Source organism: Acanthochromis polyacanthus, chromosome 17 (assembly GCF_021347895.1).
Source record: "Acanthochromis polyacanthus isolate Apoly-LR-REF ecotype Palm Island chromosome 17, KAUST_Apoly_ChrSc, whole genome shotgun sequence".
In the NCBI taxonomy this organism is placed as follows: Eukaryota; Metazoa; Chordata; class Actinopteri; family Pomacentridae; genus Acanthochromis; species Acanthochromis polyacanthus.
Window position 1 is genome coordinate 14,714,403 of NC_067129.1, and position 14,440 is coordinate 14,728,842.

General features: G+C 42.1%; 1 protein-coding gene across 1 annotated transcript; it reads left to right on the forward strand.

The window, feature by feature from the left end:
* The first annotated feature begins 988 nt into the window (after window positions 1-988).
* On the forward strand, window positions 989-14,108 carry LOC110947455 (A disintegrin and metalloproteinase with thrombospondin motifs 15-like). Its single transcript, XM_022188857.2, has 8 exons — window positions 989-2,211; window positions 7,273-7,405; window positions 7,497-7,664; window positions 9,445-9,728; window positions 9,824-10,001; window positions 10,092-10,264; window positions 11,125-11,300; window positions 11,881-14,108. Exons 1-8 carry the CDS (start codon window positions 1,282-1,284, stop codon window positions 12,665-12,667), a joined length of 2,829 nt encoding a protein of 942 aa, XP_022044549.1. The 5' UTR covers window positions 989-1,281; the 3' UTR covers window positions 12,668-14,108.
* Window positions 14,109-14,440: the final 332 nt, after the last annotated feature.

Consider the following 14,440-nt stretch of genomic DNA (forward strand, 5'->3'; position numbering starts at 1 on the left):
GAGGGATTGTGTCCTGAGGGGCATAATATCCAAGATATAAAGTGTCCCATTCTTGATAAATCCTTAGAGTTATCTGTATCTATTTGCATTGTATTTTATAATTGTTTGATACAGATGGATAGCTACATAAACAGTTCCTTTTTAAATGTTGTTAGAACGACAACGTTGGGGAAAAAGAAATTCAAAAGGCAGTAAAGTAATGTTTTTGGTTGAAATTATTAACATCAAAGGGCTATGGCTAACACAAGGGCAATATAAATAAAAATGTACAACAACAATATAGTGGTAAACAGGGAAGTAAATTTGACCAGAAAAGAAATTTAAAAACACTCTCCCTTCACATAAAGGAAGGTTACTTCCAAATGTTACCACAGTAGAGTACTTGAGTAAATATACTTAGTTACTTTCCACCTCTGCTTTTCACTTATTTCATTACAACATACAGTATGATAGTGGATCTGTAAACTAAGGGATGTCACAGTTATTAATTTGTCCACCAGATGTCGTGTGTGATTCAGGCACAGAGACAGATCTGACCATGACAGCAAAGTTTGCCTCTATGGGGCTTCAGCTGCAATATTATACTTGTTTTACTTTACTAATATTTTATTTATATTCCTGCTGACACTGATGCTGAATTAAAGATGGCATATTTTTTTGCAAATATCTTTCTAAAAAAAAACTGAGAATGTAGTTAATATTTCTGTTTAACACACAGCATTTCACGTGAAATTAAGTTATTTTATTCATTTCATCTTCACAGTGTGGCAAAAAAAAATCAGTTCAGTACTGAATTAATAGAGTAATGCAGATAATGTGAAGTCAGGCAACGTCTCGGTGGAAGATCTACTTTTTCTTCACGTTGTGTTGAGACGTGATGACAGGCCTGCTGTTTGCTCAGCTTCAAGTGGAGGCAGAGAAAGTTTTGAGCTGAAAGGCGCATCCAATGAGCAGCTCCACAGTCGTCGTCCCCCCCCCCCCCCCCCCCCCCGCAAAGGAAGATTGTGTTTCCATATTTTTACACATGACCAAAATGCATAAAGTCCGCAGAAGGCAGCAGTCGACTCAGCACACTCAGGTGGAGGATGGGAATGGGTCATGCCAGGAGGAGTTTTCTCTGAGTGGACTTGTACGACCTGCATTGTTTTAGAGTTCTGCGCTTCTGGATTATGCTCCTCACCCTGATCTGTGGCTCGCACGGCTTCCACTGAGCTTGCAGATTCACAATCGTTTTGTTTTCTCTGCTTGTCATTGCATTCTTTGCTGAATGCAAATATCGTCATGTTTATCAGAACAACTTCTCTCCTCTGCTTTCTGGTCTCTCTCCTACAGCTGGTCCGTTGCATGGAAAGTGAACTTTGCTTCCCGGTTAGGTTGGATAACGATGACAGGAGGGATTTTGACAACGACGTGGAAATCCTTAGTGGAAATTGTGTCATAAAAATACGAGCGTTCCAGCAGGAATTAGTGATCGATCTGCACCAAGACTCTAATTTCATTGCCCCTTCCATTTCTAACCAAGACGCACTGTGGCTCCCCAACACCGATGTCACCACTGACTTGAGCCGGTGTTTCTACTCCGGATATGTGAACGGTGACCGGTATTCTTATGCTGCTTTGAGCCTCTGCAAGGGTTTACAAGGTGCATTCGGCTTCCAAGGTTGGGAATATTTCATCAACCCGGTACAAAATGACACCAGAAGCGCAGAGAGTGCGCACATCATCCGGCGCAGAACCAGCAACAACCTGAAGCTCAGTTCAACCTCTAGGTGCGCAGTGGACAGTGACATTAGTGTCCAGGTTGCGCAATCGTTGGAGAAATACAAGCATCTGACAGACTACAACAACGTGACCGAAACGATGCTGAAGAGGATGGGGAGAGCCAAAAGGTTCGCCTCGGTCCCCAGATACGTGGAGACGCTCGTGGTGGCGGACGAGTCCATGGCGCAGTTCCATGGAGATGACCTGAAACACTACCTCTTGACACTGATGTCCGTCGCAGCGAGGCTCTACAAGCATCCCAGCATCCTCAACTCCATCAGCATCACAGTTGTGAAGATTGTGATTATATCCGAGGAGGACAAAGGACCAAAGGTGTCCGGGAACGCAGCCATGACGCTGCGAAACTTTTGCACTTGGCAGAAAAAGATGAACAAAAACAACGACAAGCATCCAGACTACTGGGACACGGCAATTCTTTTCACCAGACAGGTAAAAATGAACGTTATTGGCGTTTATATAACAGAGTTTGGAGTAACAGCAGAGGAGATGCACTATTTTCAGACGCGTAATTACACACAGCCACGCGTAAAAATGTAGTGCTTTTTTTTATTTGCGAATACATTTTATCAGCTTAATAAGTCACATATGAAGAAAACCATGATAGTGAGGATTAAAATATAACATTTATAGTCACGTTTTCGCAAGTATTTGACAGGACGCGATTCTGCAGACTTTATATTTAAGGCTTCCCCTCAAAAAAACTCCCGTTGTCAGTTAATTGGTTCGCTCTAAAAACACAACTCTCCACCTCTGGTGAACTCAGGCAGCAGGAACTCAGTCCACCAATAGCATCACAGCTTTGACACTGGGGTTGGGTCACAAAGGAAATTACTTGAGCTCAAGGCTTGATTGCTCTTCATGGATCCTTGGAGAGTAGTTTTATGGACTTGGAATCCACCTCTGATTCCTCTCTGCACTCCTAAATATTTGACACAGGGTCAGAGATGAAGTCACTGCTTATGTCCACTGGTCAGTGTGATGAATGGGCTTTCATTTCATTGTTTGAAAACCTTAAAGTTGACAAATCCGCCCAGCAGATTCATGTTCACTGAGAAAGTTATTGTTTGGGTGCTTTTCCAGTCTGCAAAGAGTGTAAACTCAAACCCTCGTCCACCAGATTTAAAGCGTCATCAGCAATGTTACCTCGGGCCAGTGTCACTAACATCAAAAGAATATTGTTATACCTGCAGCTTTACCAAATATAATGACCGTCACAGCCTCCGGGGATGCACTAGTCAGAACTGTCTTGTTTCTCTCAGTCATTCTCCTCTGTCTGTGGGTTATCCAGCCCAACCCACGTCCTTGCCTGCTCCTCATTAAGCTAGCCCCTTAAGAGAGAGGTGGAGGGATGCGGAGGGGTGTGGTGGTGGTGGGCTTCTATGTATGTCAGAGTCACATCCCTCCATGTTTTCGCCCCACCTGCTTACTCCAAGTCTGAAACAAGCTGCTCCAGAGGGTCAGCGCTGCACAGCTGCAGTCTGCCTGCACAGTTGTGTCTTTACAGCACATTCCTCACCCTGTCACACACTTCCTCTATCATTCATCCTTTGTGCTGTAAGCCGTACTGACCTCTAAGATGGTCGTTATCTTCCAAAAACGTATTTCAAATACACCATCTAGAGTCTTACCAGGTCTCTGCTTCACATGCAAAGATGATGTTATACGTTCTGCAGCCAGTTTGGATCACCTCATTCGACTGTACTGGACCTGCTTACAGTGAGTCATGAGGATGTAATCTGCTATATAAAGCAAGAAAAGAGGAGTGAAGGGACTCTGTTACTGTTTCACTTAACATATTGCACCAAAAGAGTGACCTAATCTGCTTTAATCAGAGGTCTGACTAACTGTAACAAGTTCTGTATTTCGAGAAAAGCTGCATTTAGTTGAAAGAAAATTTCTTGTCAGTGGCTTTAATTCTTATTCAAGATACACAGAATGTCTGTTACTGGGTAAATACTGTCACTGTGTGAAAGTACAAAGCAGCAGTCAGAGTATACAACAAACAAAAAAATGGAAATGTTTAAGCAAAGCCTCAGCACTTCATATAACACCATCCTTTAAACAAAGCTTCTGTTTAGCAACATTGATAACTTACAGCATAACAGCCTGTAAGGGCCTTTTACTTCCCATAATTTTGAATCCATCCATCAATCCATTCTCTATACACCACTTCATCCTCACTAGGGTCGCGGGGGGTGCTGGAGCCTATCTCAGCTGACTCGGGCGAAGGCAGGGGACACCCTGGACAGGTCGCCAGTCTGTCGCAGGGCTAATTTTGAATCCACAAGAGTGATCTCTAACATCATAAAGCAATCTGCAAAATTGTTTTGGCCTCTCTAACATCATGTGCAAAATATCCAAGCTGTCGACAGTTTTAGCACAAAGTGCTCCAGCACAATATGAGCTAATAGGAACACGAAATTGTATGTAAAACTGCCAGGACTGACTGATGAAATTATTTCTTTACCAAATTTTTTTTGTCATTTATGTCTTTTCTGTGTATACAGACAAAGTCCCCTCAAGTTACTGCAAGAATATTTAACATTTGAGCTTCAAATAGCAAACAGTGTCTCTTCACATCAAGCAGCAACACCCATGGGTGAAAAATTAAGCCGAGGTGGAAGTGCCACAAACTGCAGTTCCTCAAATGTACACTTGAGGCCTGATCCAAAAACAAGTCAATCCCCATAATGTCCATGTTCAAATACCCAACTTTACAGAAGAAATAAACATATTTACATACTAGTACAACAACTGTTTTGCTCTCTATGGCTAAATGGGGGTGATTCTATGTATAACTCAGCCATTTAAATGGTATCGAGGCTTAAAGTTATATTTTTACTTTGAGCGACAGACAGTTGCCATGACAAGACAGGGCATGGCCCACCTCAGCTCCCCTCATGCTCCGCCTCTTTGTTCATTTTTTAATTAGCCAAGAGTTAGGAGGAGTTTCAAAACCTTGCTTTAGGAAACCTCTGGTTGATGTTACGGAGGGTTTGTCCATCTTTAAACACAGTCTGTGCTGCACACATGTCTACTAATCATGGCTCATTCTGCTCAGCAAACCAACAAAGGTCAAAAAGTCAGACAACAGCCCATCTTCTGTGGATTCATGACTCAAACTTCATGACTCAAAAGTCAGCTTAGTGAGTTTTTTTTCTCACTATCCTGGCTTTCAGTAGGCATTTAGGCACATCCATTGTCTGCTGTTTAACAGCCCACAGAGTAATTTTGCAGGTTTTATGAAGACCAACTCAGTGTTGACCAGAGGCAACTGTGGTTGTCTTTTAAACTCTACAGTCAGCATGATTGTTGTGTAAAGAATGTTGCAAGTTTACTCAGTTCATTAAGTTACACAGACTGTTTATTGGATGAGAGCAGCCAAAAGATTAACCATAAATCTGTTCAAATGTGTGTTTCCCCCTGGAGACAGGAGGTTGCTGTACTGTAGCTCACAGCTTGTTTGCTTTTCTTTACATGATAGATAATGGGCTGAGAAAGAAGGGAGCTCACCCAAGTATGTTGGGATGTCATAAACCCTGTCTGTGATACTGCTTCATCAGACAAAAAACACTGAGCAATACTTTTTAAAATAGCTCTTGAATATTGCACCCAAAGCAGAGAAGGTAGTAGGCTAGACAGGAGTTGAGGCATGGAAATCTGAACAGAAAATAAAATGGAAATATTTCTTTGCTGAGGTAACTATTGTTTTATAATTGCAGAAACACAAAAAATGCAGAGATAGATGACAGATGTGGGAAGTAGGTCATGGCAAAGAACAAACTCATTGACACGGCTGTTTTCTCTCCTCCGTTCATCTTGCAGGTCTTATTTTATACTCAAATGGCCCAAACATTCAGATGTCGTCTGCTCACATGAGCACATCTGGACTAGATTTGCACCGGCCAACAATTGTGGTTTTGTGGTTTATTCTAGGAATGATTTGTCATAGCACTCGAGGTCTTCACTTGGCACTGTGTTTTATGATTACATTCAGCGCAGCAGAGGATCGAAGGGGCTGTGCGACATTAAACCAGAGCTGTTCTTTATCTGTAATAATTGACCGCCACTGGTTTTCTGTGTTTTTGGGGTATGTAGAGACAGTGCTGTTTAGGGTCGAAGCAGATGGGTGGTTCTTTGCAGTGGTTACTGTCTAAGTTTTCCTGTGATTAGGAGGTTCAGCTCCAAATGGATAGTCACTAAGATTGGTTTTAAAACCCTGTGGTAGAGAAATAGGTCATCTGGAAACTCTGCTCTGGCATGGAAATGTTATGGTTGGGGACAGTTACATTACCTCATAGAAGAAGGTGTGCTCTAAACACTGCTGCCCACTAAAAAGATTTAAAAACTGGGTGGTGGAAAGCATTGCTGAATGCTAGTAAATCTTTTCCCAAACTGTAGAAAACAAATCTAACTGTAATGACAACACTGAGGATAATTTAATAATCTTTATTGCAGAAATTGGACATTGTTTCTATTGGAATAATGACACCATCCTCAGACAAGTTAGTTGCTGAGGTCTGGGAACAAAGTGACATCACTACAAAAAGTCAGACAGGGCACGACACCGGAAAAGTTGCAGAATGGTTTCAGACTCAAATTTTCAGAGAAAACAGAAACCGTTGATAAAATTATGACCCAGGCTCCTTTTGCGGCGAGGGAATATTTTCTCTGTAATATTTCTATCTCCAAAAGGAGTTGTTTAATTAATCCAGCAAAACTGTTACCTAAGATGGTTTGGTTGGTATTTAAACTATATAAATACCAAATTTCTTTCCCCATTAAACTTTGCTTTACAATGAGTACAATGTTATAATAATGCATTGAAATTGTGCTTGAATCCGAACCATAATTATCATTAACTTCTAATATACTTCAATTTATTCTTTGATGTGGCCTTCTATACGTTTTGATATTAACAATGTATCAGATGACGATATCAAAATAGTCTGACAATGTGTCGGGGGCCATCATAGTGATGAACATACAGAGAATTGTCATCAATACTTGCAATTTCTTTCAGTTTTACAGAATTTCATGTTGTTTAGCTGTTCAGGCCACTATTTTACTGTTGCAGCAGGTGGCTGTTTTTAGTGAAAAGGTCTTAAAGACCCATTTGTTTCTCAGCTCCTAACAGCAAACACACAGATAGCAACTGACTGGTGAACATGTGTATGTAGTGGCTCAAAACACAGATATTCAGACCAAAATAGAACTAAAATAGACAGAAGAGGAGTCTGGCTTTCAACAGACAACTAGAAACTCCACATAAATGATAATGTTTCCCCATAGCTGCTAGTTGTGCAAAGAGGCAGCTGTTTGCTATCAAGGTTTCCAACTCAACATAAAATATCATATATCAGTGTTGTATTTAGAACGGATTTCCACCTGTCCCAAGTAGCCAAAAACACTAATTCCAGGTTTAACACACTGGGTTTTACTTTAATTCTAGTCATCTAAAATGTACTGTTGTAAATGTGTTCTGTGTAGGACCTGTGTGGAGCCTCCACCTGTGACACTCTTGGCATGGCAGATGTGGGCACCATGTGCGACCCCAAGAGGAGCTGCTCTGTGATCGAAGACGATGGCCTGCCTTCAGCCTTTACCACTGCTCATGAGCTGGGTACGCCCACTCAGCACCATCCTTCATTCATGCCTGTGCATAATCTCAGAGAAAAAAAAATCATGCCAGACGTCTCAATCCTTCTTGACAGGACACGTGTTCAACATGCCACACGACAATGTGAAGGCCTGTGAGGACGTGTTCGGGAAACTACAGGACAACCACATGATGTCTCCCACACTTATTCAGATCAACCGCACCAGCCCATGGTCCCCCTGCAGCGCCGCCATAATCACTGAGTTTCTGGACAGTGGGCATGGTGAGTTTTATGACTCCTGAACTCAGAGTTTCAGTCGCACAGTGTCTTTGAAGGCTTCTGAAGCAACACTGAAGACACCGTTATCAAAGAGTAGTGGATGCACATCCTCATTGTGCTGGTCACATACTGCAATTAGAAACTTGTCTATTATGTTTGTCAGTGCATTAGGAAATGACTTCAATAGTACCGTTGTCGAAAAGCATCCCCTCAAGTCTTATTATAACTAAAATCATTTGTCAGATTTGTTTAATTTAACTGCTCATCTGTGCTTTCAAATCTGACATCTGCTGAACCTCCTGCAGTGGCACACTCATACCAGAATACTCAAAGAAATTCATTCATTTGGATGCAGATTGTTTGCCAAACAGGACAGACCACAGGACTTGGCCTTGGAGCAATGCTCAACTTTTATTTTAAAACTGCCCCACATCTGTCCCAAATTACAGGGCTCGTTCTGGGGAGAGTCGCCACAGTGGTTTGGACTGCGAGGTGTATCTGCCCACTGTTTCCCATGCAGGTTTACTCCAAATAGACTAACCTTTTTGCTTCTGTCTGTGTATTTTAGAGTCCGAGAGCAAAATAACACAATCTAGTTCAGAGGGAAGCATGAAAACATTTTCTGACTTGACAGGAAGTGATTTGTATGTTCAAATCTTGTATCCTGGCTTCTCCTGTCATAAATCTCAACTTCAAAAAGAAGTGGGAGTGGGGCACATGATTTGCAACCAGTCAATTCATCTACACGCACACACACACAGACCAGCTATTGTTTTCCATGATTGCTCTTTAGAGAGAGAATAGGAAGGAAGAGGTGAGGTTTTGCCCAGGCGGTGTAGACTGGCTTGTTTATAGAGCATCATGCTATCAGCAGTTAATCACTATGTTTCTTCTGCCAAATGTGTGGTGAAATGGGAGGAAACAAATCTGCCACCAGTTACAGCTCATTCACTCACTGCCTTATTATTTGTTGTGAATCCACCGCAACACAAATGGTATAATAAACAGCTCAAAGTCTGGGAATCCAGGTTTTCCCAATGCACATGACTTCTTTTGGATGTGAAAAGTCCCCACAAGAGTGAAAAACTGTGTGTGTTTCTGAGGGAGAAAATCCTTCTCCTGGGAACCTTTTCATCCACTGATCATTCATGTTTCCATTCAGCACCTACTCGTCAAACTCTTCCTATTATTACCCGGTTCCTGGAAATGTTCTGTATGTTTGTGTGTTAAATGGAGTCTGTGTCTTTGACTCTTGCAGTGCTTACTAGCTGCATACTATTTCAGGCTCAAAATAAAATGTTTATCATTATTCTTGTATAACTTTATCCCTCTAAGTCACGCAAGAAGGTTGGGATGAAACAAAAGAGGATGAGCTTGTGGGTTTTGGGGCAGATTTTGAGGATGGGCTGGGGTGGGGATGGCTGTATCTGGGATGTGTGTTTGTGTGTGTGTGTGTGTCTGTGTGTGGTATGTGGCATACACTGCATCAAGCTGTGATTTCATTTCAAAGAGCCCAAATCACAAGGGCAAAGGCTGCTTACCGTAGCCAACCCACAATCCCACCCACAACACACACAAAAGGATAGTATAAATATTTAAGCATAAATAAAGATTGCATTGTTTTTCATGTTTTTTGTGTGTATATGAATATTTCAGTGGAATTTTACATGGAACATCTTTAATAAATGGGTGTGACTGTTCTTAACCGGTAAAGAGAAGTCACAAAACCAGAGAAGACAGCTGGTTTTACTTCAGTGTTGCTGACTTTGTCTTCTTCTTTTAGGGGAATGTTTGCTTGATCAGCCTCAGAAGCCACTAGTCCTTCCTGACGTGCTGCCTGGAGCTTCCTACAGCCTCGATCGGCAGTGTGAGCTCGCCTTTGGAGAAGGCTCCAAGCCATGCCCCTTCATGCAACCTCCATGCAGCCGCTTGTGGTGCACTGGAAAGTCCAGTGGCCACTTGGTGTGTATGACTCGACACTTCCCCTGGGCAGATGGCACCCACTGTGGGGATGGACAGGTCTGTGACCGAGGGGTCTGTTCTGACAAACAGGTCCAAAATGACAAGGTAAGACTAACATCTGGTTCTTCATATCACTTCATGTCACACACCTCGGCTACCATGTGATTGATGACGGTTTCTGTATTTTTTTGTATTTCCAGGTGGACGGCCGCTGGGGAAAGTGGGGTCTGTTCGGTTCCTGCTCTCGCACTTGTGGAGGCGGCGTCCAGTTATCTAAAAGGGAGTGTAACAACCCAGTTCCATCAAATGGGGGTAAATACTGCCAAGGGGTTCGGGTCAAATACCGCTCCTGCAACCTGAACCGCTGTCCTGACACAGGTATGAGTCACTCAAAACAGACAGCTATGGCATTTTCAACCCTCGAGCATTCCCTTCTTACCTTCTGTTCCCTCTCTCCTCCCTGCACAGGCAAGACTTACCGTGAGGAGCAGTGTGAGACCAGCGGCCACAGTTTCAACAGTAACCGTATTGGTCACTCTGTGGTGTGGGTGCCAAAGTACTCTGGAGTGGTCCCTGAAGACAAGTGTAAACTCATCTGCAGAGCGAATGGCACCGGCTACTTCTATGTCTTGGCACCCAAGGTAAACAGCAAGTGTACTTTTCTCTCCCTGAAGAAAGCTTTAATTAATCAGATTGGGGATTAGACAAAAGTGCGATTGCAGTAGGGTTAGGTTGAGATATATTATCTTGAGAGGTCAAGATAGCAACGAGTCCTCGTAGAAGATGAATATTTACCAGCCAGCTGTTCTTGGTCTCAGTGCAAAGAGTGAAGCAAAGAATGAAGGAGAGGAGGAGGGCAGTTTATCACTTTCAGATAGCAGGGTGTGGAGTGAGCTTGCACAGCAGTGAGATGGAGTTCACACTTCACTTCATCATGCAGACTGAGGAGGAGTAGATAGGAGCACTCAGGGGACACGGAGCTCTGAATCACAGAGCAGCTGTGTATTTTCACTCCATGACTTTGAAACACAAATTAGTTCAAATCTTTGTACAGTTTACTTCAAAACATGAGCTTGAGTTTGGTTTATTTGATGTCCTTTCTCTAAGGTATTACATTCATGTAAAGGATGAAAGAATGCCTGTTTTTTTGGTGTTAACATCAACATTAAGTAAACTTAGCAGTCAGGTTTGCAGACAGACAGAGGAGCTGGTCTCCACAGAGTATAGAGTGTCTTACATCATCCTAGTATCTGTGTGTTCAGTGCTATTTATGTTCGTGAGGGATATTTTCAAAATGTATGTTGACTTCAAATAAATAAATATAGCACGTAAAAAAACCCAAAATATTATATTATATTAGAGTAGAGCTTCCGTTGTGGAATATGCTGCAAAGTGTGTTACATGATGTGTTATGTTTGCTTCCTCTGATTTAAGATTTTTCATGAGCAAGGCATATATGATGAATGAAGCTGACCTCAAAGTTTTTTTTTAAATACTTTAGGTTGTTGATGGGACTCCATGCTCACCAGACTCCACAGGAGTGTGCGTCCAAGGGAAGTGCATTAAGGCTGGCTGTGATGGCAAAATTGGCTCCGCCAAGAAGTTTGATAAGTGTGGAATCTGTGGAGGTGACAACAAGGGCTGCAAGAAGGTGTCAGGACTCTTCACAAAGCCTGTGTGAGTAAAACTAAAACCCTAATAGGCGAGTCTCACCACTTGGTAACCATGTTAGTAGCACAGCTGAACAATTATTTTAGGCTGACAATACCAGACTTCTATCTAAATGAATGGAGAGAGGCTGAACTGCAGTTTCAAAGGCCATCAGGACATGAAAACTGCATGTATAGAATTAGCAGTTAAATCTGATACAAGTGTGGTAACTTTGTCAGTTTACGCTTTCAAAAGTTGCCCTGCAGTTTGCGCATGCACACAGTTTCACTACACTGTGTTGGTGTCGGTACAATTGGCATTATGTTTCCAGCTTCAGTTGTAAGAAAGCAGATGATTGGCTTTTTGAGGGAGTGTAACACATATGTCAAACCAATACTATCTTTGGCAAAATTCTCCCATGAATTTCTATTCAGGATTCTTAAATGATGAGTCTTTTTCTTATAATATCTCTGGTAAAACCCACCACATCGTAGCCAGTATTTCTGACACTATTCTTTTATTCCATTCTTACTGAAATATGATAGCTTTATCATCTTCTCTCCACTTGTATAAACCCCCACTGACTGTAAAATGTTTTGGCATGCAGGCATGGCTACAACTTCGTTGTCATGTTGCCAGTGGGTGCAGCCAATGTAGACATCAGACAGCGAGGCTACAAGGGATTGATGAGTGATGACAACTATTTGGCGGTGAAGAACAGTGAGGGCCATTACCTGCTCAATGGGAACTACGTAGTGTCAGCTGGAGAGAGGGACATCACTGTAAAAAGTAGCCTGCTGCGCTACAGCGGTACATCTGGACTCTCAGAGACGCTGCTGGCTGTGAAGCCTTTGGGAGAAGCCCTGACTGTGGAGGTGCTGTGTGCGGGAAAGATGACACCTCCTCGAATCCGCTACTCCTTCTACCTCGCCCGTCAGACCAAGGAGGACAAGGCTCCAAAGAAGGAGGGTCACTCACACAACAGTGTCCTGGCTGAGGATGGCATCAAGGAGAATGAAAGAGACATCCTGAAGAGGTCTTACAGCAAGGAGGATTCTGCTATAGGAAAATGGATATCCAACGCCTGGGACACATGCTCAGTGTCCTGCGGCCGTGGGATCCAGAGGAGGATGGTGCAGTGTCTGACACCAGACGGGAAGCCGGGGATGGACTGTGGTTCTTCACAAAGACCCGCAGCCACCAGGGTGTGTGGAGACCCATGTCCTGAGTGGTTTCTTGGGCAGTGGTCGCCCTGCTCCAGAACCTGTGGGAAGGGCTTCAAGAGACGACCGCTGCACTGCAAAACCCAAACTGGGCACCTTCTCCCAAGAGATCACTGCACTGGCCTTCGTAAACCACAGGAGCTGGACTTCTGTAACCTAAGGCCCTGCTAGTGACTAAAACCTATAGACTACAAATGTTTTTCATGTTTTAAAATGGACTGAATTAATCCACCTGCACATTTCACACCATGTCTGTCAGATGTAGATTTTTCCGTCTGCATCACTGGACTGTTAGAGGATGACAGACATTCGTTTGGAAAAACATCAAGAATATTGGCAGTAGAGTTAAAGCCGGAGGATGAATGCTGGAAGATATTTTTCACTGCCATTACTTTGACTTCAAAAGACATTATCCAGGTGTAAGTCTGATGGCACAATAACATAATAGAAGGTCAAATAAAATGTAGTTGAATCCCTTGTAGTGTCAGCAGATACAGAATGCCCATTTGCAAGCAATCAATCGAGTTTACCTTATGAATCTGGAACCAATTTATGTCGTAATATTTTAACAGTGCAGGCTTTAAAGTTTTAGTTGAGTCTGCGAATAGATCTGAGAAGCTTACTTAGTAGCCCAAAAACTAACTCCAGTCATTTTTCAAATAGCAAATGCACCAGGACCGACATGGATAAATAGAACTGGACTAAAATGTAACATCCATGTGCTCCAATACATCATGCAAAAGAGGTTTTTGTGCTTTATTGGGCATCTTTTGGGATCTTTTACCCTTTTGATATTTTGAAATGAAACAGATCTCATAATTTGCACGTTTCTGCTGCTGCACTGTTTTGCTGATCCCAGTGTTTTTTTAACCGACTGGTTAACAGCTGGAAAACTTTCTGTAAGAGCTACAGTGTCATTTTTTTTAACATGCTTTATGATAACAAGCAGGCAGCATTTCTCCTTCTAAACCAGGAAGAATTTACCTGCAACATTTTCTAAGCCTGATTTCACACACATACATGTGCAGTGATTGAAACTGGAATCAATTCCTGCCTCCTGTGTTCAACATCTTTGATCGTTTCCTTGGTCTGACCTTCACAATTGTCCTCTCAGTTCACAGCGTTCAGCCACTCATGGAGCCTTTTAAATAACGCCTGTCTGGCACAGCTACCCCCGATAATTTATTATCAATGAAACGATAAGGCGGAGAGGGAATGTGTTTTCCTGGATCTCCTCGTCAGCGGCCCCCTCAGCCTGAGCCAAGCTGCTGTTTTCTACAGAGTCGATGAAATCCTGTAATCCATTACGTTCTTGCTTTATTTTAAGGGGCCATGTTGACCAGTCCAACATCCAGCTAAAGGGTTAATCCTGTAGTTGGATTATTATTTTAGTTTTACGTTTGTTTTTTTATCAGCTTTTGCACTTTGTACAGCAAAAGACACCAGTGACCTACATGGGCTGTACTGTATACTATGTATACATTTACTCAGCTCTGTGCAAAAAAAAAAAAAATGTAAATACTTTTTTTAACCTTTTTTTTTTACACAGGCATTTGTAATTGTCTTTGACTTCAGTATATTTATTCCAAAATAAAGCCATTACTTAACAGTTGTAAGTGATAATTTGACTTTTTTCTGTTTAATAATGATAGAATGCCAGCATAAACTCTCATTTTATGCTTTTTTTTTTCTTTTTTTTTTTCTTTTTTTTTTTTTACAGTTTTTCACATTTACATTTCTTCAACATTCAGTAATACATATATTGTTATTATAAAAAAGGAGTGCTTTGGGTGATGTACTGACATTTTTAAAAAGCAGTTGTACAAATGCTCATACGGTACAGGCATTTAAAGAGCTAGTGGCTGAAATCAGACCTTTTCTGCAGCAAATTTTACATAAGTTTGGGTGATAAAACTTACTTATGATCCATGCAAACATGCCGTT